This window comes from Panthera uncia (genome assembly GCF_023721935.1).
Source record: "Panthera uncia isolate 11264 chromosome C1 unlocalized genomic scaffold, Puncia_PCG_1.0 HiC_scaffold_4, whole genome shotgun sequence".
Classification (NCBI taxonomy): Eukaryota; Metazoa; Chordata; class Mammalia; order Carnivora; family Felidae; genus Panthera; species Panthera uncia.
The window spans coordinates 12,960,066-12,981,917 of NW_026057585.1; the positions used below are offsets into that span (position 1 = coordinate 12,960,066).

Below are 21,852 nucleotides of genomic sequence, written 5' to 3' on the forward strand. Positions count from 1 at the left end.
AGCTAGAAATGATTAAACTTAGCGTCGAAAGCCAAGATTGTCTGAAAGCAAGGCTTCTTATTAGGAAGTTGTGCACGCAAAGAAAAGTTCTTGAAGGAAATTAAAAGTGCTCCTACAGTGAACACATGAATGATAAGAAAGCAAAACAGCCTTATACATGGAGAAAGTTTGAGTGGTCTGGATAGAAGATCAAACCAGCCACAATATTCCCTAAAGCCAAAGTCTCCTGTTAGGGGCTACTGCAGCTGGTGACTTTGAGTGGAAGCCAGCGCTCATCTAACATTCCAGAGGTCCTCAGGCCCTTAAGAATTAGGCTAAATCTACTCTGCCTGTACTCTATCAATGCAACAACAAAGCCTAAATGACAGCACATCTGTTTACAAGACGGTTTACTGCATATCTTCAGCCCACTGTTGAAACCTACTGCTCAGAACAAAAAAGATTCCTTTCAAAATATTACTCACTGACAATGTGCCCGGTCGCCCAAGAGTTCTGATGGAGACGAACAATGAGATTCACGTTGTTTTCATGCCTCATAACACAACTTCCATTTTGCAACCCATGGATCAAGTCATTTCAACTTTCAAGTCTTATTATTTAAGAAATGCACTTCGTAAGGCTGTAGCTACTGTACATAGTGATTCCTCTAATGGATCTGGGCAAAGTAAATTGAAAAACTTCTGGAAAGGATTCACTATGCTAAATGCCATTAAGAACATTTATGATTCATAGGAAGAGGTCAAAACAGCAACATCAACAAGCATTTGGAAGAAGTTGAATCTAGGCCCCATGGATGACTTTGAGGGGCTCAAGACTTCAGTGGAGGAAGTAGTGGCAGATGAGGTGGAAACAGCAAATGAACTAGAACTATAGGTGGAGCCTGAAGAAGGGACCGAATGGCTGCAATCTCATGCTCAAACTTGAACAGATGAGGAGCTGTTCTGATGAATGAGCAAAGACAGTGGTTTCTTCTTTTTTTCATTTTTTTTTAATGCTTGTTTATTTTTGAGAGAGAGAGAGAGAGAGAAAGAAAGAAAGTGGGGGAGGGGAAGAGACAGAGGGAGAGACAGAATGCGAAACAGGCTCCAGGTTCTGAGCCCTCGGCACAGAGCCTGATGCGGTGCTCGAACTTGGGAACAATGAAATCATGACCTGAGCCAAAATCGGACGCTTAACCGACTGAGCCACCCAGGCATCCCAGGACAGTGGTTTCTTGAGATAGAATCTGCTTCTGGTGAAGATTGTTGAAATGACAATAAAGCATTTAGAATATCACACAAAATTGATAGAGCGGTAGAAGCGTTTGAGAGCATTGACTCTAATTTTGAAAGTTCCACTGTAGGTAAAATGCTATCAAAGAGCAGCACTTGTACAGAGAAATCATTTGTGAATGGAGGAGTCAGCCAACGGGGCAACCTTCACTGTTGTCTTATTTTAAGAAATTGCCACAGCCAGCCTAGCCTTCGGCAACCACCACCCTGATCAGCCAGCAGCCATCAACATCCAGGTGAGAACCTCCACCAGCAAAAAGGTGATGCCTTGCTGAACGCTCAGATGATGGTTAACATTTTTTAGCATATTTTTAAATTAAGGTGTGTAGTCTGTTTCTTAGATATAATGCTATTGCACACTTAGTAGACTGTAGTATAGTATAAACATAACTTCTATATGCACTTGGAAACCAAAAATTAATTCAACTCACTTTATTGTGATATTCGAGTCCTCATAGTTGTCTGGAACCCAGCCCGCCAAATCCCTGAGGTATGCCTGTATTTATAAAGAATATTTTAATAAAATGTGGACTTACATTAAAATATTTTAGGAACACAAAATTATACATATTATGATCTCCACTTAAAAATTCCTTTTTAGAAAAGAACCTAAAGGAATATATGTATATATATATATTCAAAATACATAAATAGATCACAGACAGATGATCTGTATGTTGAAACTGGTGGATTGTGAATGGATTTTCTTCTTCCCATTTTTCTAGATTTTCCAAATTTCTCTAAATGAAATTTTTTTCAGATAGGAAAAACTATTAAGGCCTTACTGTCTTAAAATTACTTGCTCTCAGTAAATGTTTAAAAAGAGAAATTTCTGAGAAACTAAAAAACCAGAAACAAGTCATTTTTTTAAAAAAGTGGACAGGTTGCTAAGAAACTCTTTAAATTGGTAGTATTCTTGGGGCACTTGAGTGGCTCAGTTGGTTAAGCGTCTGATGTCACCTCAGGTCATGATCTCACCATCGTGGGGTTGAGCCCCACGTTGGGCTCTGTGCTGACAGCTCAGATCCTAGAGCCTGCTTTGGATTCTATGTCTCCCTCTCTCTCTGACCCTCCCCTGCTTGCACTCTGTGTCTGTCTCTCTCTCTCAAAATAGTAAGTAAACATTTAAAAAAAATTTTTTTTTTTTTTTTAATAAATTGGTAGTATTCTTAGGGCTAGGCCTCAGCACACACTCAGAATGTACCAGCAGTGAGAAAACGGAATGGATTCTGTTATATGGAAAAGCATCGTTCCTTGGGTAGACGAGGCCCAGTGTGGGGTTGGGGAGCCCTAGACCATGAGCTCCCTAGCTTCCAATCCAGGTTCTGCCACAGACTACTTGCACCTCCTGAGCCTGTTTCCTGAACCAGAAATCAGCCACAGTGGTACAGTCTCTTGCTCATCACTCTGCTCTAACATTCGATTTTACCATGTGTAATGGGTAGAATGAACTAGTGAATGACGCCTTCTAGAGACTGATGGACCCTTGTCCTTGTCTGGGAGCAAGGCTGGTGGCTAACGGCCCTCAGGAGCCAGGGGCATCAGGAGAGCTTCTGCCCAGAGGCCCCGGGTGAGGTGCAGATGCACTGTCTGCCAAAGGAGAGGCAGGGCTGGGGCAGAGCCAGCTAACAGGAGGGGAGGAAGCCAGCCTCCTGCTCCCTCACCAGGACCTCGATTACACACGCTCTCGCTGTTCCAGGGCTAATTGTTTCTGAAGTGCAAGCCCATCCACTCCCCACTTGGCAGCAACAGCATCCATAGGCTTCTCTGTCACTCACCCAAGACCCAGAGCAGCACAGGGCACATTCCACTTTTCTCCTTTACTTGGGCAACACACTCCAGCAACCTCTATGCCTTGGAAGGTGGTCCAGAGAGTGTGCATTGAACATGGACTGAAGCCAAGTTGGTTAAGCCTGGATTCTGAAGGCACAGGCTTGCTCCAACCCTTCTAAGAAAATGTGCCAGGGAGCTTGCATATGTCTGTGCCACACCTCCCACCCACGGACAGAACCTCTGAGGGTAGGACCTGGAAATGGCATTTTATTTATTTTTTTAAAAATGTTTAATATTTATCTTTGGAAGAGAGAGACAGAGCATGAACGGGGGAGGGGTAGAGAGAGAGGGAGAGACAGAATCCGAAGAAGGCTCCAGGCTCTGAGCTGTCAGCACAGAGCCCGATGCAGGGCTCGAACTCACGAGCTATGAGATCATGACTTCAGCCGAAGTCGGACGCCTAACCGACTGAGCCACCCAGGCGCCCCTGGACATGGCATTTTAAACAAGTTGATGTCCCAAGTTCGAGAACCACTGGCCTCAGGTCTGCTTGGAAATAACATGTTCCCACATGTACCCGGCTGTCCCAAAAGGCTGGAAGTGAGAAAGTAGGAGGTGGAAGGGGATGCTGGCCCCCTCAAAGTGGTACAACAGGGGTGTGCCCTAGACCTGGGGTCAAGCGTCTACTTCAGGGGGGACAGGCTGGATGAGAGCCTGGGGCAGCAGATGGGTCCCTGGTGGACCTCTCCTCCCACGCAGCTTCCTCCATCAGTTTCCACGTGTGCAAATACACATCGGCCAAGCCCAGTCACCCACTTTAGGATTCGCTGTGTACCTCTACCCACAGTGCTCCTGGATCTACCCTCAGCCACCCCCACCATGACTCTCCCTCTCCCAATAGACATCCCACCTGCCTCGTTACTTAAATAACCTTTATTTCTCATGCACTAGGAAAGATGGGATTGTATGAAACACTGCATTTCACAGCAAAGACCTCAGTCCAGAACACAACACAGGGGACCAAGTGGATTCAGGTCTGGTCAAAACTCTGGGGATCACAGTGGGGATACCACCTCCAGGGCTGGTGACAGATTCAGGACCCTCCAGCTGCAATGGCTCCAGATACAACACAGGGCAGCTGCCCCCTCCCACAGAGGCACAGGAAGCTGACACCAGAGGAGCATGTAGACCGGAGGAAGGACAGAGAAGGCTGCTAGGCAGTGACTTGGTGGAGGCGGTGGTCCAGCACCTCCGAGGCCCGAGTCCAGGCAGCGAGGGCTGTGACCGAGTTCAGCCCAACTGTGCTCACCACAGAGCTGCTGGAGCTCCACGGACCCTCATCAGGTATGCACGGGCCCCACCTGACTGCTCCCCGGACACACACACACGACAAGATCTGCCCAGGCAGGACCCCAAGGGCTAGAGGGGCCAGCCCCCCTCAACCATCCCTAGCCCCTGTGGACACTTAGATGCCCACAGGACAGCCAGGCTTCAGAGGGTCCTGGGACAGGGCCATTGGCAGGGCAGCCAGCAAAGCCAGGCCTTCAGGCCCAGACAAGGGCAAAGCAGATTCTGGGCACCACTTTCACAGAGGTGGCACAGGGACAGATCCAGGCTGGAGACATGCGGGACAGAACAAAGAAGAACAGACACATGCAGACACAACAGGGTGGGAGGGGTCTGAGAATGAAACGTGGTCGAGGTGCTGAGATGCAGGGGGCCCTGTGTGGGCCAAGCTCACTGAGGCCCCGGGCTTGTGGTGACACCAGCCTCCTCCAGGATGGTCTCCAGCGTCTCACTCTGGACAGCCTGCGTGATGAGCGCCAGCTCCTGGCACAAGGTCTCATAGCGGTAGCCCACACGGATGTCCGGCACGTTCGTACGGCGAATATCATTGCCCTCAGGGCCCTCCTTGGTATAGTTGGGTCCCAGCCAGTGGCTCTTCACCTACGGTGGGCACGGTTATCAGGCAGGGCCTTCAGGGGCCACGCCCCAGCCCTGAACCATCCCAGGGCCAGCATCCCTGGGACCTCCCCAAATGCAGAGAAGGAGAGGAGAGGGTGTCTGCCAGGTTCCGGGCGGGCGGCTGTGGTACCTTGTGGGAGAAGCCGCTCATGAGCACACTGTTGCGTGCCAGCTCACACATGTCGCAGGAGCTGAGCTTCCACACCTGGGTAGCGATGCTATATTCCTCCATCAGTGGCTCCTGCACAGGCCAGTTTCCCTCAGACAGGTGCACCCGGGCCTGCCACCCAGTCCCTGCCCACCCCTACCCTCATCCTGTACCCGCGCCCCACTCTCCCCAGAATTTGCCATGACATGCTGCACACTCCACCAGCAGGGGGCAGCACCAGCCCTGAGGCCCAGGCGGTGTGGGGGGGAAGGAAGGGGGGGACCTTTGCAGCCTAGAACCACCGCTGGCCTGGATGCCCTCCAGATTCTGACCTTGGTGAAGTGGAACTGCAGGGGATCGTCAGTGGACAGCGAGACCATGAGACCACGAGACAGGTACTCAGGCAGCGGGTTCCGGTGATAGCTGAGGAAGAGGCTGTTATTGCTGAGTGGGGACATGGCGATGCCAATCTGGGCCAGGTAATACAGGTACTGCAGGACTGGGGCCTGGGCAGGCAACAGGGAGGGAGGACCTGTCAGAAGGCCTCAGGGCTGGGGAGGATACCCGGTTCTGGAGGGCACAGGCCACAGGAAGAGGAGATGGGGGAGTCCGGGCTCAGTCTCATGTACAAAGAATCATTTATGGCCAAAATCCAAGCTGGGGCCTCCCTGTGGAGGCTGGGGTGAGGCAGAGTGCAAACTGAGGGTTTGGTGGGAAGGAAGATAAGCTGCTGATGAGGCCCAAAGGGTTGAAAGGAAGGTGAGCAATTGGGAGGGGTGGCTGCAGGTGCACACCCTGACCTTACGCAGAAGCAGCCCGTGAGAGATGTTCTCCGCCAGCATGAAGGCCGACACCAGGTGGTGGATGGGCCCGGCTTCCCCACAGTGCGGCCTCAGCACAAATGTGTGGAAGCCCCTCTGCCTGGGGGCATAAAGATAGTGTCAGCTCCCGAGCCTGGGCCCCTGAGTCCCCACCCAGTGACCATGTGGGTCTGGGACAAGGGGCCAGGGGCAGATTCTTGGCTCTGAGAGCTGAGCCATGGAGCCCTGAGGGCGTAGAAAGAACGCACTGGGTCCAGGAGTTGGGGCAGGAGGAGGGTCAGGGCTCTGGTGGCCCCAGGCCAGGGCAGCGGGAGAGACAGTGGGGGGAGTAGAGACCCTACCCTGGTGGAGCACGCACCTGCGCAGATGGTTCAGCATGGCCATGTTGGCAAAGGTGTAGTACAGGTAGTAGGCATAGGGTGGATTGTCCTCCTCCACCCAAGCCTCGGGGAGAGGACTCTCCAGGTTGAAGACGTGATTCTCGGGCTTAGACTCATCATCCACACTGTCAAAGCCATCCACCTGGCACAGGACCCCAGGGTCAGGCCCAGAGCTACAGCCGCACCTGAGGCCAGCCACCCTCCCCACACCCCGCCCTGTGCCGCCCCCTCACGTGCTCCAAGAAGAGGTGCAGCTCGGGGTGGCTGGCAGGGTGCACAGTGGCCTCAAACAGTGGCAGGAAGATGTTCTCCAGCATCTCTTGGAAGTTGGCCAGCTGGCCCTTGGTACGGTACACGTCACTGCAGGCGGGACGTACACACACAGGACGTGCAGGTCAGTAGGCACCAGAGCTTGGCCCGAAATCAAAGAAGCACTTTTGAACCACACTGGGTGGGCCAGGCTGGACAGACCATGAGTGGAACCGGGCAGTTCCTCTTCTACTCAGAGGGCTTGGCTGGGACGGGGGTGGTCAGCCATCCCTGGCGGGCAGGAGGTAGGCCCTGGCCCCTGGAACTCTGGCCCCCACGCTCCCTCCCACTCCAAGGGCCACTCACAAGAGGCGGGGCACTTGCACGAGCCAGCGCACGTTGGGGGAGTGTACTTTGTGCTTCACGGCCCAACAGGCCAGCTTGTCCCACTCGTCCCTTGAGCGCCCATAGATGGAGAGTCGCAGCTCCGCGTTCTGGTATTTGCTCTCCTCCAGGTCTGACATCACCTCCTGAGAGACACACATGGGGCAACCATCACACTCAGGCTCCCACCGTCCCTGTCTCTGCACCCACCATGTGTGCTCCGTCACACGTCTTCATGCCTCTTACCCACCTTCCTCACCTGCCTCCCTGACACCAGACTCCCACGGTCTGGGGAAGGGCTGCTCAAGGCTGCTGCCCCTGCACATGGGCCCTGGCAGCCACTCCTCCTCACCTTGATAATGTGGGCAAAGTACTTTCCAGAGACCCTGTTGTCGGTTTTGATGAAGATCTCTCGGAGGACAGACTCCCCAATGGGGTTGTATTTGGCATTGAACTTGTCAAAGCGATGGAAGGTGTTTCTGTCCTGGGGAAAACAGGCAGGCCCAGGTCACCCCTGCCCCTGGTTCACATACTGACCCGGCCCCCCCGCCCCTGTGCCACCAGGACAGACCGCGTGCATGTCCAGCGTGTCCACACTCAGGTCATAGGCAGTGAGATTCATGCTCTCAAAGACCTCCCGCAGCGTCTGCTCGCGGCCCTGCTCCACGTGCACGATCTCCTCCAGGTGCCACTTCATCGCCCGTTTGATAAAGCGCAGCAGGTGCTTCTGGTTCATGCAGGACGAGGCGTGGATGTGCGTGTCCACCTGGGGTGGAACAGGGCTGCTGGGTTCCCTGGAGGCCAAGAGAGCCTGGGGCTTGGGCTAGGAGAGGACTCTGCACAAGGAATGCTGGGCAGGGGGTCCAGGCCCTGCAAGGGAGGCCAGGCAGGGGTGCAGGACCGGGCATGGTGTGGGGGCCCACCTTGCGGATGTTGTAAAAGTCTCGGTGTGGAACCTTCTTCTGGGCGGCCAGCTCCTTCATCTCGTTGAGCAGCACGTGCATCTGGAACTTGGAGCTCAGGTACTGTAGCCGACGGTAGCAGAAGGACTTTCTGGGCAGGAAGAGAACACGGCAGGGGCTCTAGGACACGAAGAGGCACCTGGGGAGGGCCTGGGTAAGGAGGCAGAGAGGGAGGGGGTGGGAGGGTGCAGGACTGAGACTGCCCAGGGGGCAAAGACAGAGGGAAAGTCTAGGACTCAGTGACTGAGAAGGGGTGAGAGATGGTGGCAGGTGACTGGGGCAGGGCTGAGGCCGGAGAGTCCAGGCTGGGAAGGGAGCCAAATGTCCGGGACAGGCAGGGACTCACATGGGGCCATTGATAATCAGGGCCATGAGCACATTGACATCTGCCACAAATTCCTGCAGGTCAGGGTATGGCAGCTCCATCTCTGAGCAACTGACACATAGTGAGAGCTTAGGTGAGAAGAGCACGTCATGCCCCATGGAACCCCCTAAGCCAATGCAGCCCCCACACAGCTCCCCCCGCCCCAGCACTCCCCACACCGGCTTACTGATCATCAGGTTCCCTGCGGGTGTAGACGTGCACCACGCCCTGCACCATGCGCAGACCCAAACCCAGGTCCCCAGGCATGGTGCTCGGCTCACAGTGCTCATATGGGTGCTGCTCCAGCGCAGGGGGGGTGCACCGGGGCATCTACAGGGATAGGGAGGGTGGAGTCAGGGCCAGGGCTCCTCCTGGCCACCCACTGCCCAGCCCAGAGTCTCCATAGAGGGCGAGAGCTCCTGCCCCTGCCTCCACCCACCATGTACGGAGAGGCTGGAATGAGCCTGGGTGGGAAGAAGCAGGCAGGGTGGAGGTTTCTAGGCACCAGGCTCAGGGAGCCTGGGACACCAGGGCACTTAGAGTAGGGCATGAATGGGGGTCCCACCAGCAGACACAGGGGTGTCAGGGCCCTGCTCATAGGTCCGTGTCTCCAGAGGCTTCTCAGCCAGCTGCTGCAGATACCGCCGGGTGGTAGGGCAAAAACTCTGCAGTGACAGGGCCATGTACTTCTCCCGGATAAAAAGTGCCCGCACCACACTCTTGGCTGCATCCAGCAGGTCTGTGAATGGCACCTGGAGACAAGGACATGGGGTCACTCTCCTTGGTCTCAGACCCACACCAGGCCCACCCTCGCCTCTTCCCCAAGGCCTTGACCCTAGAAACAGCACATCAACTAGCTAACAGCCAGACCCTCTGCCCCTCCAGCTTTTGAAACAAGAAATGCCCACGTAGGCCCACCCAGTTCCCAAGCTGGGGGAGCCGGCCAATGGAACACCGTGGAATTGAGGGGAGTGAGACCCAAGGCCCTGACCACACTGACCCCACACTTCTCCTCGCCGGAGATGGTGACCCGCTGAAATTCCCGCTCTAGCACCACGTCTCGGTCCCGCAGGCCCCGGTCACCTTGCCCCTCGCTCTGCTCCTTGAAGAGCCTACAGGGGGAGAGTAGAAGGGAGGGGGCTGGAGCCAGCGGCGGGACAGGCCCCAGCCCCACACCCCCACATCCCCTGTGCCCCTCTGCCCTCCTCACTGGAAGTCTGATTCACTGTCTGTCTTCAGGAAATCTTGCTTGGCCCGAAGCAGGATATCTGGCTCCAGCCTAGAAGTGAGAAGGGCAAGAGGTCAGGCAGATGACAAGAGACAGCCCTTGTTCCCAGGTCCGCAAACCGTGCTGGCTGCCGTGCACATGTTGTTCCTCATGGCCTCGTGGGGCTGTAGAACCCTGCACTGTGGGTGCTGGCTTGCCCGCATTAGATATGAGAAAGCACACCCAGAAGTTGAGCAGCATGTTCTAGGCCACTCTGGTGGGTAGAAGACAGAACCAGAATTCAACAGCCTAACTCCAAAGCCTGTGTTTCAGACCGCTGCTCTATGCTGCTCCCTAGTGGGCCCCAGAGAGAGGGACAGGATGGGAGAGGGACAGAGACAGGGCTCTGAAAGTGTCCCAGTAGAGACGGAGGGACACTGGGCAGATTACCCTGTGCCCCCTACCCCCAACCCTACAGCTGTCAGGCTGTGCCCTCTCCTACTGCTACCTGGCTGTGTCCCCCTACAACAGTGGCTGCCAGGCTGTGCCCCACCCCCCCACCCCTGCAGCTGACTGTGCCTGGTCCAACCCATAGCTGCCATAGCTGGGGCTGGGGGCTTACTTGACATCCTGGCTGATCTGCCTCTCCAGGCGCTGCCTCCGCTCCTCCAGCTGCTCAATGGGGCTCTCCTCAGGGAACTCGTACGGGGCACTACGGAGCTCGCTCTCAGCCAGGGAGCGGCTGAACAGCTCCTGGTGGGAGGGAAGGAAGGGTCAGTGTGTCCTAGCCCTCAGCTGCCGGGCCCTCACTTGCTGAGTCTAGGGATGGGGTAAGGGCAGCAGGAGCTGGAGGTACCTGGGAGAGGCTAGGGATCAGGGCACAGCCAAGCGTGAAGTAAGGGGACAGCTGAGATGGAGGGGTGTGGGGAGCAGAGACAGGGCATGGGGACAGCGGTGGAGGGACACAGGGTGAGGTGTCAGGCGATACCTCGGCAATCTCCTTGCATTTGTCATCCATAGACGTGCGTAGGTCGAGTGGGAAGTGCTTGAGGCAGGGGGCAGGGCCTGGCAGGGATCGGGCAGACTGCAGCGGAGGGGCCCCCAGCCCACCCCGAGCCTCTGTGGAGACAGTGATGCCAGGGTCAAAGGGTGGAGGGCAGGGCCTGTGCGCTCTAGAAGCGCTGGGTCCCCACAGGCCCCAGGCCTGCCCCAGAGAGAGGCCAGGGCTTGGAAAGTGGGCAGTCCCCCCTCAGAGACTGAGGAATGGGCCTGCGTGTGGCTCCCAAAGGACCTCACCCTCACAATCTAGCACAGGGCCCCTCACGCATTCCAGGCTCAGGAGTGGGGGTCCTGAGTCTGCCCCTAGAGCAAGTGGATTCCCTCACTCCAGGAATAAGACTCTGAATCCTGGACTAGAAACAACTGCCTCGGTAAGCAGGAGACCCCGCGCAGGCAGGCACACGTACACACACACGTACACACACACATACACATACACACACACACACACACACACACACACACACACACACACACACGGTGCTCATTAAGGACCCGGTGGTCACGCTAGCAATCCCCAGCCCACAGCTTCCAGGCCGGCCAGGCCAGGAGCAGACCTGCCCCTGGCCTCAGCAATCCTCCTCAAGAAACCAGGGCCTGCACCTGATAACCCAGACCTACACAGCCCAGGCAAGTCACAGCTGCCACTTAGCTCTGAACTGGAGACCAGACCCTAAGGGAAGAGGAGGAAAGGAAGTGGAGGACCTGGTTGGCAGCAGTAACCCTACCTCCTCCCCAGTGGCCTGCCTTCTCCCCCAGGACCCCAAGGCTGCCAAGATGTGGCCTGGCCCCGGCCCGCCCCTCCCACTGCTGGCTGCCCCTCCAAAGGGAGCTGCCACAAACAGTCTGCGCCACTCGGAGGCCCCAGGATCTGGGCCGGAGGCCCCAGGGAGGGCCTGGGGAAGGGAGTGTCAGAAGCCAGGGCCTCTCCACATGGAGGACAGAACTCCTCAGCTGTACCACCAGGAGGCTGGCACTAAAGGCCTTGAAGCTGCTAGTCTACAGGGGCTGCCTGAGCTCCCAGCCAACCCCGAAGGACCCTCCTTGGGCTCACCAGCCCCACCCTCCCCACCAGGAAGCTCTCCACACCCAACTGGGCTTTCCCAGCCAGCTCTGAAGGATATTCCCTTCCAGCAGCCTCCTTTCCCCTCTCCACCGCGTCTCAGGGACAGATTGGAGGCTCTGCCCAGGTAGCATGCTTTAAAGTCTGTGGACCCACTTCATGATCCCCCAGAGTAGGGTCCCAAGGCTGGACAAAGGGAAGAGGAGGTGCCTGCGCCAGATCCAGGACCCAGCCCCTGCTCTCCCGGGTGTCTGCCTGGGTCCTACCTGCAGAGTTCAGGCAGCTCCAGCCAACAGCCCTGTGCCCCTGGCCCGCTTGTTTGCTGAGTGGAGCTGTAGCCAGTCCCCCAGGACAGCTCAAGGGGCCGGCACGGGCTGTACCAAGTGCAGCAACATGCAGGGGAGACCCTAGGATGACAGCAAGCAGGGGGCTAGGGAAGCCCAGGGGAGCCAGAAATCAAGGAAAGGAGCATCAGAGTTGGGAAATGAGAGGAACTGGAGAAGTGAACAGGGCCTTAACCTCTACAGTACCAGGGCCCAGCCTAAAGTGGAGCCCCCAAGGGGGTGGACCAGGGTAGGCTGATAAGGGCTGGGCAGTCTGGCTGAGAGAGGCCAAGCCTCCTTAAAATGCACTACCATTGGGGATAGTGAGTGGATAGGGCCCTGCTGGCCAAAGGGTAGGAGGGGAGAGAGGTAGGGGTGAGCAGCCCTCATTTCCAAACTCAACAGCCCCAGGCCACTTCATCTGCCCAGAGGCCTTGTTTTGCTCCCCACAGTCCCCTGGGTCCCCTGACTATGGGGTTCCTTGAGACAAACAAAGCCTCTTCTAGGGAGAGAAGTTGGGTGGCAGTAAGAGAAGTGACTCACTCCAAGTAGGGACCAGTTACTGAGTTTCTCTGCTGCCCAGCGGGGCTGGTTCACAGCTGCCCAGACTGCTAACCCCCCGTTTCAAGCTTATCACTGGGGACGAACCATCCAGGAGAAGCATGGGAGATAAGGGACTAGAATTTGGAGAACTTGAGTCTGACTGTTCCCACTTATAGCATATCTCTGCCTCCCAGAGGCCTCAGGTCCTATAATAATGGGGTGATAAGTGGGTCCTGCCCTGCCTAGCCACAAACTGCCATAAGGCTCAAAGAGATACGTTTCTGCAAGTGTTCTGTAAAACACCATAATCTGTGATTTTGAACTCCAGGGGCCCTCCAACACCTCTCACTTTCCCACCTACTAGAGAGGGTGAGAGGTTCTGAGGCCCAGCTCAGACCAAAACAACCAAGCAGTGAATGGTAGCAAAGAGGACAGAACTTGATGGGGGTGGAGACGGGGGCAGGGGCGGGTGGAGAGACACAATCTCATACTTGGAAGAGGGCAGAGCAGGAAGAGGAAAGAAAAATGGGCACTTGTTCCACACAGAGGGTGTAAGACAGAGCTCAAGGTTCTTGCCTGCCCCAAAACCTTGATCCTACACAACTCCTCACCATTCTAGCCCCCTGCAGGAGAGACCAACCACAGACCTCTGGGGCTGGTCTCTATCAGGTCAACAAGAGCTGAATCCAAGGTCCTAATCTCAACTTCCTCTCTTAGCAGAGTGGCCCAAGATCTACACTGAAATGCAGGGGACACCAGGACAGGTTCCAGCAGCCAGAGCCATTCGTCCAGGCTGCAGGCCCCTGCACAGGGCTGCTGGGGTTCACTAGAGGTATATACTCCCTGAGGCCAGGCCTAGAAGACCCAGCTGCCTGTCTGCTAGTCCCATCCCCTGAGTCTGTGCCACTGCAACACACACACACACACACACACACACACACACACACACACGCACACAAGCAGAGTCCACCAAAAGCCAGAAGGGACTGCTCCCATCAACTCCAAGATCTTGTCACCTCATCTACCCTCTGCCCTGGAGCCCCCTCGCTCACTGCCAAGACTGCCTTAATAGGCAGAGAGGTGTCCGAGGCTTTGACCCATAGATATCAGATGCTCCCACCAAGTGACCACCCAAAGGTATACAGATCTAGCTCCAGGGTACACACTGTCTGGATAGCCCAGACCTGGACACAGAAAACACAGACCCTCAGGACTACTTTCCTCAGGTCAGGATCTTCAATGGCATAAGAAAACAGAGGCGGTGGATGATTAGGCTATAGGTACAGACTGCTGCTGAGGGGAGGGGGTGAAAAGACTGGCTTGACCAGGTCACCAAAATGGGGGCGGTCCTTCCTTAGTCAGGAAGCCTGGGGACAGCAGACGGCAGGTAGATATCCCTCAGCAAGCACAGACTCAGGCAGTCTAGCCCTCGGGGAGATGGGCACAGCTACTCCACGCTGCCTGCTCCAAATGGTGCAGAGATGTCTATCAGAATAGGAGCCAAATCAAAGGGTGTAGGAGCACACACAGGCAGGCAGTGGCCCCAGCCTGAGCCCCCCAAACAGGCCTGGCCCGAGGACACCCCATACTTATGAGGAAGCTCACAAGACAAACCAGGAGAGAGCAAACAGCAAATAACAGATACCGTTGAGCCCCCAGCCCTGGGATGCCCGGTAGCAACAAGCGTGCCCTAACATCAGACCCCCAGGAAGGGGAATACGGACCTCGGGTCCTAGGAAGGGGCACTAACCACAGGACAGCCTGAGACTGTCTGGTGAAGCCACAGCTGCCAGCAGTGTGGCCAGCCCACAAACCAGTCAGTCCCACACATCTCCCTCTCCATTCACACACACTCCACATGCAAACGGTCTTAAGCACATCCACATGCTGACACGTGTGCAAACACACCTCTTGCTGCACCCACACCCTCACCCACTCCTCATTACAGAGGGCAGCACCCCCAACATAGAACATAGAGACCTGTCATCTTCCACCCCACCGCCCTCTCTGCACCACCTCCCAAGCCAGCCGTCCCTGGGATAGAGGACAAGGGGCACCACCGCAGAGAGAGCGCAGGAGAAGGGGTACCCCCTCTGATGGGACCAGTAGCCAGGGCCAGCGGTGGTGGGGTAGAGCCAGTGGCTGAGGCCAGGAAGCACACACTCACCTGGTACTGCAGAGGAGGCCTGCAGGCTGGCCAGCTTCTTAAAGGGATATTTGGCCTTGGGACTGCCGGCGCCAGATGGGTTGGATGCCATGGCTCGCGCCGCGGAGATGGCGGGGGGGAGTCTGAGCCGCACCAGCTGGGCCTGGCTCTGCCACATCCAACCCCTTCCTCCGCCCCGCCCTCAGCGGGAGTGACTGATGCAGGAAGCAGAAGCCCCGCAGGCGGAAGAGGCCCTGGCCACGATTTCTGATGTTGTCTAGGCAACCTCGGGGAGGGGGACCTCCATCCCCGCCTCTTATCCCTTCCCTTCCCTCCTCAGACCCCGGAGTGACGCGACTGATGGGTGCTGGGCCTGGGGGGATGGAGGTGAGCAAACAAGATGGGGAAGGGCCAGCCCTTAGCACTCCACTGACCCTTTCAGAGCCCTTGCCCCTTGTCAGGGATCTGGGGCAAAGGAGTCAATGTCCCGGCTAGCTGGTCCAGCCAGCATGGGAGAAAAAAATCATAATAAACAGGAATCCAGCGCCAGCTCCAAGCTCAGAACACACTTCTTTCAGAGCAGGCATGCTCCGTGAAAACCCAGCCCCTCTGGGACACAGTCCCCTTTTCTCTTCTCCGTCAGACACCCAGCCCCAGGGGTAGCCCAGCTCTGGGAGGATGGGGTAGAACAGAGAATCCCAACCCAGTAGGGAGGAGCCTGTCTTGGGAAAATTCCACTGGTCGGCAGGCGCTACCTTCTAGGAAGGCAGAGAGGCCAGGAAGCAGGGGCGTCTCTGGGGGGTCTGGGAAGGATACCCAGCGACTTCTGACTTTTCTGTCTTTTCCGCACTCAGGTTCTGCTTTCCCAGGCCTGCCCCAGGAGGAGACGGCCACCTTCTCTAGGTCTGCAGACTGTGCTGAGACCCCCCACCCTCTTGTCTCCCTGGCCATGTACTTCTCTGTCCCAGAGACCCTCCCCCCCCCCGACACAGGCACAGACACTCACCTGAGGCCATACTGCCGGAACCCGGAGGGGTATGTGGGAGACTGCCCGCCAGGGTCCGCACAACCGGGAAGCTGGGGTCGCAAGGGAGGGGAGGAGGGCTGAACCCAGACCCTGGCCAAATCGCTCCAAGGATCCCTGGCTCTGGCACCGAGATGGAAGAAGTAAGGCAGTCTTTCAAAATTGCCCGCAGGCGGGAGACGGACCTCCGCGGACCTCGGCCGCTGAACTAGCCTCGAAGACCCCGGGGAGTCCCGACTTCCAGCTGTCTGCTCAGGAGGCGAGCAGGCCACGTGCTCCCCAGAGAGCAGGACCCGGAACTCGTCTGTGCTTCTTTCAACACTCTCTGGGTGTTCAGGATCGGACTATCGTAGCTGGACTGTGGTGGAGTCACGCAACAGGTGCGACCCCACCGAAGCCTAGCCAGCGCCTCAGGGCGTCTCAGCCGCCCCAGGCCCCGCTGTGCCCGAGGCCCCGCCCCCTCCGGGCAGGCCCCGCCCCCGCCGTGTTCCTCTTCCCCTCGCCACGTGGGCAGCCGCCACTCCGCAGTTAGCCAGGCGGGTCTTGGGCAAGCGTTGTGCGTCAGCTTCCTCATCAGTGAAATGGGGCGGTGTAATTGCACTCAAGGGAGTTGTTCTGAGCATGAAACGTTAAGCACCTTTGCACGATGCCTGGCACAAAGTCAATGGCCCATAAAAGATAACTAGTATTGTCTCAGGACTCCTTCATTTTGTTTTTTAAGATTTTATTTTTAAGTAATCTCTACACCAAAGGTAGGGCTCGAACTCACAACCCCAAGATCAAGAGCCACAAGCTCCACCAACTGAGCCAGCCAGGCACCCCCATTCATTCACTTTTAGAAGTCATTCCTGGGCATTCTCATTCCGTGTCCTCTGCTTTCTTCTGGCAGGCATAGATAAAACAGGGTGTGTCCTGCAATCCAGGCTCTCCTTCCTACATTTACTTATGTTTTTATTGGTTAAAAGCTTAGGCTCTGTAGCCAGAATGCCTGGGTTCAATTCCAGACTCTTCCACCTACTTTGTGATTGACGGGGAAGTTACTGGACTCTCTGTGCTCCTATTTCCTCTGGAAAATGACTGTAAGAGACCCTGCTTTGTATAGTGGTCGTTAGGATAAATGAGTTAATATAAATTAAGTGCTTAGAGCAGTGCCTGGCCTGTAGTTACTACTCAGTTATTGTCTGTGTCTTATCATTGCTATGTCCTTGTCCTTAGTTCCCTGTTGACAACCTCATATGGTGATGATTCTCTTGGTGGCCTAGAAAGAAGTGGAGTTGGGATGTTTGGAGAACTGCAGACACCCCACCCAGCCAGCACCCCCACTCCCAAGTAACACAGAATCCTACCTAAAGGGAACGGGGGGAAAGGGGGGAGCTAAGACTTCACTAAACATAATCAAGTGTATTAGCAGTAATTAATCTTTTCCCTATTTCTCCACCTGTGAGAGCCCTTTGTTCCCCACACCCAGTTGTATTAATGCTGTTTGTCCAGCTCCTCCCAGTTCTCCCCTACAGCCAAATTCCTTCCCAAACTCTGCCTCCCCCACCTCTCCCCAAGCTGGATTCTGGACCCTGGACCCTACTATCTGTGTGTGTCTGGTGTCACATCTATTGATTTCTGCCTGCTGCTCCTCCTTACCCTGGGCAAACTCAAAAAACTATGGCCTCCATAAACATGGCGGTGGGGGAGTTCACCTCACAAAGAAGCAATCAAACCAATAAAACAAAGGAAATAACGATGTTTACCCATCAACTTAGCAAAGATTAAGGGGAAAAAATCCTAATACACGCAAGGGTGTAGTGAGATGGGACACACATACACTACTGGACACGAACATCAACATAATCTTTCTGAAAGCCATTTGGTAATACATAATCAAGAGTCTTCCAAAAGTTCCTATTATTTAACCTAGTAATTCCACTTTCAGGAAATTGTTCTTCTAAAGAGCTGCCAGAAAAATATGCACAAATTTGTTCATCACTGCAATGTTCATCATATAGAAAGGCTGGAAACATAAAGGTCCAACAATAGGGAAATGTTTCAATTTTGTCATATGCATGCAATGAAATACAACAATTAAAAATTGTTCTTGGAGAATTTCTTAATGAGGTGGAAACGTTTACAATGTAAAGTTTGGTTTCAAAAAAATGAATGTAAAAATCTGTACATACAGTATGGCCCTAATTTATATGACATATATGCATAGAAAACAGACACACCAAAAAGTTTACAAATGATTATCTGTGGGTGGTAGAATTGGGAATTATATTTCCTTCTTTATACTTAACTGCATTTAAAAAATTGTCTACCATGCATAGCCATTACTTTTATATAAATCAAGGGAATAGGAAACAACAAACAAATCTGTAACAGCCTCCACACCCCACTCCCAACAGACCCTCCTGGGTCTTAATCCCAGACTAAATTGGTCTTGGGATCTTTAGGAATCTTGAAGCTGTTGGGCTCTCAACAATGAATGACAAAATAAATCTCAAAATTAAAAATCAAGCAGCAGGTAACCATGTAGAATGTCAACTGTACTCTGATAAAATGCATATTTTGACATAGTTTTAAGGGGCGGTAGCTTGCATTGGGCTAGGTCTCATTCGGATTCTCCCTTAATCCGGACCTACTTACCTAACCAGCCCATAGGTGGCAATCCCTGCCCTCCACCCTACCCAGGCAAACTGGTTCACTAGTCCCTTCATGTTCCTCCCTAGTCCCATCTGCAACACACCCTTCACCCCACAACCCTCCCCTATTTCCAGGCCATTTGGTACACAGTGCCTGCTAGGAAGTGTGTCCTGATTACAGCTAAGCATCGATCTCTCCACCTACACAACACCAGTAAGAATCTAAGCGGGGTTCACTGTCTACGCAAAAACAGTTTGGAAAGTGAAGGAGTGAGTCATCCTCTTTGGCCTCCAGCTTCTTTCATGTTGGGGCCATAATGTTGTCTTTGAGCCTCTGAGATCTTCCCTAGCTCTAAATACAGCTCCCTCCCTCCTACTCTATTCACCAGATGGTTCCTTAAATGGCCCTCCCTGAACCCCGGGCCCCCACTCAAGTATGCTCCTTAATTCTCTGAAGAAGGCTTCTCTTAGCCCCTGGCCCGCAGCTCACTTGTGATGTCAGCCTCCCCACTAGGCCAGACCACTCTGCAGACACCGGACTCTGGAGAGAACACCTCCAGCCTCACAAAGATCCTTGGCCAGAACAGTTTCCCAAAGCATCCCCTATGCTTAGATCCTTCTGGAACCAAGCTACTCGGTTCTGGTTTCTCAGCTTGTTCAAGCAACCTGTCCCCCAGCATTGTTTACAACTCCATACAGCTGCATCCACCCATACTAGTTTGTAAGTATTCAAATGGCTCTAGCCATGCCCTGTCATTCCAGGCCCTCACTGGCTAGCCCCAATGCCCCTTTGTTGTCCTCTCCCAGCCCTCCTCTCCACGCACCTTTCCCTGCACCTTTCCCTCTCCTGCCCCACCAGTCACATCTCATTTCCCAGTCTTCCCAGAGCACACGTTGCACCTCGGGCCTCCATGCATTCTCTCATGCTTTCTTTCCTCTCCCCAAAATGCCTTACCTCCGTTTCTATTGTGGTTCTGCTTTCTCTGTTGCAAGTCTGTTCATTTTAGTTGCTCCCTCCTTTCTTCTACAGAATTTTTCAGTCTGACAGTTAAATGTGTTTATAATGGTCTTTCCTACCAGGGGTGGAGGGTAGGTTTTAAACAGCTTTGAATTCTCCAGCACTAGCACAGTGTTCCTTCAATTCAGCTGCTTCTCTGTGAATTTACCCCACCTCTTCCTTTGGACTGGAAGGTCCTGAGGGCAGTTCTTCATTCATGACCTCCCTACTCCAGCTGAGACAAGGCTTTCTCCACAATCCCCATCACTGAGGGTAAGACAGATCCTGAGGTCTCCCCTTAGCTCAGGAAACAGGACCAAATTTGTTGGGAAATGGTGAGTCTTTCTTCACTCAAAATGATTGGTTATCAGGCTGTGAGTAGGACTCCTGAGCTCTAGATGATTTTGATGCTAATTTGTTTATTAATGTGAGGATCATATTTCTGTGTTTCTAAATGGGAATAGCACGTACATGCTTTTCCTACTCCACCAGGTCACTGGACCCAAATGCAATAATAAAGTAGAACAGTCACAGTTTCGAAAGGCATCAGAGCTGAAGACGGCAGGCAGGAGGTCACTGGCATCAGGATGGGTCAGCACAATTAGAGGCCAGGCAAGGGTCAGGAGCTCTCTTACTCAGCTTAGTAGTCGGAATGGGAGCCCAGCAAACTACAAAACAAGTAGGAGCAGCACAGAAGTTTGCAGAGGTGGTAGCTGAAAAAGGAACAAGCTCGAACATTTTCTCCATGCGTCAAACAAGTTAGTGGTTCCTTTAACATTGCAAGTGCTACTGTTTTCGAGCTCATGCATGTTGCCTGTTTCCTCCAAGTGTTCTTTCACTGGCTGCTTATGTGGGGGTCGTGGGAAGAAGGATCACTTGATTTGCTCATTAAACTACAGGACCTTGAACAGGTTACTTACCCCTCAAGTCTCAGTTCTCTGGTCTGTAAACTGGGGACAGAGCACTTACCTTGAAGTTAGTGTGAGAATGAACTGATAGGAGCCACATTAACTCGGCCAGCACAGTGGCTGGCAGTCCCCTGCTCTGAACACAACAGGCTTCAGCACAGCTCTGGCCTAGGTGTAGGTTACCAATATTGTGGGTAGGCTAGGGCTGGGCTGGGGAGGTATAATTACTGAAACCTTATAGCCAAGATTCCAAGAGAATCACAATTTCAAAGACACTCTCCTGTTTTAAGTCAAGAAGCACTTGCCAATTTTTGATTGGGAAAACATGATCACTAGGGAAGGCACCGTGGCGGCTACCTATTTCTCCATCAGCCCTGAGAGTCTGGGCTCCAGGCCCAGGGCTTCTCAGTCAGATGCTCAGATATGCAGCTGAAAGGTGGTGGAAGGAGGAAGGAGCTCAGCAATGGCTCAGGGTACCTGGTAGGTGGGAGGCCCTGGGGCTCCCTCCCAGCTTCTCAGTCCAAATGCACAGGCCACTACAGTGCAATTCCACTCTAAAAGGAAAGAACACATTAAGCCCTTCAAGCTCAGGTTAAGTCCTCAACTCCTTGGCTGCGCATTAGAATCACCTGGGGAAATTTGGAAATCTCCACACCTAGACTGTATTCCAGACCAATTAGATCAGTATTATTTTTTAAAGCTCTCTGGGTAAATTCCAAAGTACAACAAAAGTTGAGAACCACTCTTCTGGATCAGGTTTTTCCAAACTTGCCAGATGATGATAATCACTTGTATTAGTTTAAAAGAGTTTCTCAGGATCTGGAATTAGCACTATTGCCGGAACTTAATGATTCTAAAGCACACCCCTTTATAAAAACATATAGGATATTTTAACATCTTTGAAATGTGAGTGATCTTCCAATCAGTGAGACCTAAGATTCGATAACACACAGAAACAAGCATCTCAGGTGATCCTCATGATTAGGCAGGTTTGAGGAAAAAACAATTCCCTAGTACCTCCTAGGGCAGCACTTCCCGAACTTTAACATGCTTAGAGTCACCTGCGATCCAGTTAAAATGCAGGCTGTAAATCAGATCTAGGTTAAAGCCTGAGATCCTGCACTTCCAAGAAGCTCCCAGGTGATCTAGGCTGGGCCTTGCACCACATTTTGGGTAGCAAAATCCCGAAGTACTGAGGAGGCTCCACCAGCAACCCACTTAATTAAATGGAAATAACTGGCATAGAGAAATATGACCGATGGAGAGAGTCTTCCATAGGTCCAAAAGAGAACTCCTGGGTTCCTCTCTGGCATTTCTTCCCAGGAAGGGGCAGCTGGAATGAGGGCCAGAGGGAGGGCTGCCCCAACCTTTGCAAAGCCAGAGGCTAGAGTCCAATTTCCCAAGGAAGCAGTTTCCTGTATGAGGCAGCACAAACTCCCACTCTAAACAGCAAAGTTCACTCACCAAGTAAGGGTAGGCCTCAGGTGGCTTTACAGAGTTGGAGGCCCGCTCTCTCTGTGTATACTTTTTCTTTCATTCATTCACCAAACTTTTACTGAGGGTCTGCTAATAAACCACACGGTCTAAAGGACTCACATATGAATCAGATTTGGTCCCTGACCTCCAGCGGAA

At 53.6% G+C, this 21,852-nt stretch overlaps 1 protein-coding gene across 1 annotated transcript; it reads right to left on the reverse strand.

Annotated features, from left to right (window-relative positions):
• Positions 1 to 1,013: 1,013 nt before the first annotated feature.
• On the reverse strand, positions 1,014 to 16,150 carry AMPD2 (adenosine monophosphate deaminase 2). The gene is given in 20 exon segments (XM_049616628.1): positions 1,014 to 4,991; positions 5,140 to 5,250; positions 5,490 to 5,663; positions 5,958 to 6,078; positions 6,337 to 6,500; positions 6,592 to 6,718; positions 6,974 to 7,137; positions 7,344 to 7,475; positions 7,563 to 7,757; positions 7,915 to 8,044; positions 8,300 to 8,389; positions 8,505 to 8,632; positions 8,634 to 8,647; positions 8,883 to 9,069; positions 9,318 to 9,429; positions 9,528 to 9,596; positions 10,147 to 10,277; positions 10,513 to 10,643; positions 14,680 to 14,912; positions 15,665 to 16,150. Coding segments are annotated over 19 exon segments (2,547 nt in total). The 5' UTR covers positions 14,837 to 14,912; positions 15,665 to 16,150; the 3' UTR covers positions 1,014 to 4,781.
• Between the last annotated feature and the right edge of the window lie 5,702 nt (positions 16,151 to 21,852).